Source organism: Myotis davidii, unplaced genomic scaffold (genome assembly GCF_000327345.1).
Source record: "Myotis davidii unplaced genomic scaffold, ASM32734v1 scaffold69, whole genome shotgun sequence".
NCBI lineage: Eukaryota > Metazoa > Chordata > Mammalia > Chiroptera > Vespertilionidae > Myotis > Myotis davidii.
This window is the reverse complement of record NW_006300363.1, coordinates 2,437,539-2,441,153: the sequence shown is the minus strand read 5'-3', so window position 1 is coordinate 2,441,153 and position 3,615 is coordinate 2,437,539. Positions and strand designations below refer to the sequence as shown.

Genomic DNA, 3,615 nt, shown 5'->3' with positions numbered 1-3,615 from the left:
TTGGCTCAGTGTCCTGGATCAGAGCTTTGTTTGTGACTCTGAAATGAAAAGGACGTGGCAGGCAAGGGGCACACATATGCATGGGGGGAATGTAAAAAAGCACACACTTCTTCCCCAAAACCGTATCTAGTGTGCTATAGCTGGCAGGAAGGGGCGTAGATGTGCATCACGAGATGACGCCAGCATGAGAAAGGCAGAGCCAGAATGTGCTGCACCAAGTGGAAGGATCGAGGCAGAGACTCAAAGGCAATCTATATTAAGGCCTCTGAAATTTATCCAGTATTGGGTGGGTTGCAAAGGAAAGTACTTCTCATAGATGAGATGGACAGGGGACAAATACTTTCTCCTCTCAGCCCTGCAGCAGTTAACCAGTCCTCTATACATGTTTGCTAAGTTCAATCAGAATATTCACAGGATAGACCTCCATTTTAGAGGGTCCATCTGGCAGCACTGTGGAGACAACTACTGGTTCAAAGTGATAATAAAACATGGAATCAGGGCCTGGGGAAAAGAGAGGAAGGAATGGACAGTGGAGGGAAAAAGGAGCCCTAATGAGTAGATGAGACAAATTTCACTTATTCAATATGGCTCAGCCTTAACATTAATCAAGATTGAACATGCACCTTTGGCATTCTCATCTCCTACTCTAAACATCAGAAATATTTTATTCAAGTGTAAGTATAAAAATGCATTTCACATGCATGTTTTTTATAGCTATATGTTTTCAAAAAAAAACACCTGCATTCTAAAGTAATAAATAATTTACATATTCACCCATGCCTGTTAGACAGAAGGGATTATGTTTCTTTCAACTTTAGCAAATTAAGATGTTAGCATATATTTTGAAGGCAGTATCTGTTTAAAATGTACAGGAAGGTATTTCCTTCCATTTAAAAATGAGGAATTAACTAAACAGATACAAACTGTGCCCAGAGTGCGTATTAAAACATAACAATACAACGCTCCTGAAACACAGCCGTGCAAAAAAGGGCCCTGGGCAACACTCGAGCAGAACTGGTCCAAAGAAAATGCTTCCCAGTTGAGCCTACCTTCCATTTCATAATAGAAAAAGGCAGAAAGATCAGCCTCCACCACTGCCAGGTCATTGTAATTAAAGTATTTGTACACAGTAACTTTTCCAGTGGGAAAGAAGTTACCTGCAGGACAGTCAAGGATACACTTTGGGACCGCTCTCAATGAAGAAAGCAGAAAAGTGCAGAGTAATCCTACAAATCCATGAACTGTAATGAAGAGTTCCTTGATTCCCTGCAGGATTCTGCAAATCCTTCATTGCAGGCCCTGCAGAGAAATTGTACTTTTCAGCTGTCTCTATTGAATGTATAATGGAGTGATATTTTAATTCAAATCAAAAGATGAGTTATAAAAACTTGGTCAAACCAACTATGCCTAATCATATTAATAAGTTAATTCCTTTATAGGTCAGGTATTGCATGTTTTAAAAATTCCTGTGGCTGAAAATCACTGCTCTATAATAATAAATGTCTTTTAAAAATTCAGACTGGTTCATATATAAGTGGCTCACCTTATAATTTGAAACCTCCTTCCCTGCCCCCAGGATTTTCTAGCATGTGCTGACAAACTTTAGCAAAGCTATATTTTTAAAACATAAGCATTGTATTTTAATAAGTATCAGATATACTTAAAATTAAGCAAACTGTCGGGTGATTTTTCTCTTTAAGCTTAAACTAGAAAATCAAAAACCCTTACCTGTGCGTGTGGTCCCTCCTCCCGGAGGAGCCTTGGCTGCCATGTCATCCCATCTCAGACTTGCCCACAGTAAGCGTAACATGAGGCTCACTCCAGCTAAGGACTTTACAGTCTGGAGTCTATACCTGGAAGAAAAACCCAAGAAGTACCATATAATATGTTCACACACACACTCTCTATTAAACTGAAGGACTACTTCTTGTCCTCATTCAATATTTATAATATGGCTTTTTAAGCACTTTGGCCATTATCTATCCCTTAATAAGAAATGTTTTTGTTCCTAGGTATAACATGCATCTAACGACTTAAAAAGGGTTGGCAGTCACTTCAAATGACATAAATCTGTGCAAAAAGCATGCTTCACTGTACGATAGATACAGCAACAATTTATGAAGATCTTATCAATTTAGCCTAATCTCAAAATAAGTTTTAGAAAATTATGGAGAGCAAATATAGAGAATTAAATTTTGAACTCACAAAATTTTCCAAATAAGACAGAAAATTTTGTGTTCAAGTGGTGACTCTGCAAAACATGAACTCCTGGATGATGAATACTGCTAACACTAATAACACTTTAACATTAGTATAGTTTTGGAATCTTAATATAATGAAGAATAAAAAGGGACAATATTGTATTAGTTACTAATCAGGAGATAATCTGTTGTTTTTTCCTAAAAAAAACACACAAAACACATTTCAAAACAAATTTACAATTGTAATGAATATCATATTTTAAAATGGAATGAACCATAAAACATTTTAAAGCAGGCCTAGGCTGTCAATTATCTATTAGTAATCTTCGAGTAATTAAATACTTTGTTCACATTTCTACACACTAAATGAATACACTGGTTGATTGCAGTGTAGAGAAAACTTACACAATTTAAATAATTTCCTCCTCTGACAGAGGTAGACAGCAAATCTTAGACAGTTTGGAAGGCAATGCTTTCTATTCTTAATGTTAAATTGGAAAAGTGAACGATGTGAGAAAGGGAAAGCTCGAGCCAAAAAGTTGCTACAACTTAATTTCCTATGTCCACCTGTGACACCATGATTTTATTCGTTGTGTTATCACCCTGTGAATCCTCTGACCTGCACAAAAGAATTCTTTAATTAGTGAGCAAATGTTAACTAGCGCAGAGATATCCTAGGAGGGAGGAAGTGTGTGTCACTTTTAGAACACATCCTATAGGAACTCTGGACTCACTATTTGAAAAGAGAAGTGTTTTCTCATGCTCTTTCTCCTTCCTCTAATCCAGTGGTTCTCAACCTTCTGGCCCTTTAAATATAGTTCCTCATGTTGTGACCCAACCATAAAATTATTTTCGTTGCTACTTCATAACTGTAATGTTGCTACTGTTATGAGTCATAATGTAAATATCTGATATGCAGGATGGTCTTAGGCAACCCCTGTGAAAGGGTCGTTCAACCTCCAAAGGGGTCGCAACCCACAGGTTGAGAACCGCTGCTCTAATCACTCTCTACAAACAACTTTAAAGCATCTCTATTTTACAATGGAAATGACATCAGGTGGGGAAAATATCTCATGCATTATCAGTCTGTTCATTCATTTATTCATTCAAAAAAATAAATCTGAGTGCCTTCTATGTGTAAGTGAAAGGAGCTGGGGACACATTATTGAATTATAATCTGTTGATGTGTCCGAGAACCGCTGCTCTAATCACTCTCTACAAACAACTTTCAAGCATCTCTATTTTACAATGGAAATGACATCAGGTGGGGAAAATATCTCATGCATTATCAGTCTGTTCATTCATTTATTCATTCAAAAAAATAAATCTGAGTGCCTTCTATGTGTAAGTGAAAGGAGCTGGGGACACATTATTGAATTATAATCTGTTGATGTGTCCCCAGGAGCTGTAACAA

At 37.1% G+C, this 3,615-nt stretch overlaps 1 protein-coding gene and 1 long non-coding RNA gene across 12 annotated transcripts in view; one reads left to right on the top strand and one right to left on the bottom strand.

Moving 5' to 3' along the window:
* The window catches only part of BPTF (bromodomain PHD finger transcription factor), a 134,486-nt gene that overhangs the window by 42,978 nt on the left and 87,893 nt on the right, over positions 1–3,615 (bottom strand). For all 11 annotated transcript variants that reach the window (XM_006776681.2, XM_006776683.2, XM_015572437.1 and 8 more), the window contains one exon: positions 1,729–1,853. In XM_006776681.2, the coding sequence (XP_006776744.1) occupies positions 1,729–1,853 (125 nt within the window). The remainder of the gene's footprint in view (positions 1–1,728; positions 1,854–3,615) is intronic.
* Positions 1–3,615, top strand: part of LOC107185132 — a 25,344-nt gene that overhangs the window by 8,766 nt on the left and 12,963 nt on the right. Inside the window, exon 2 of the long non-coding RNA XR_001516047.1 lies at positions 1,425–1,444. This is a non-coding gene — a long non-coding RNA (uncharacterized LOC107185132). The remainder of the gene's footprint in view (positions 1–1,424; positions 1,445–3,615) is intronic.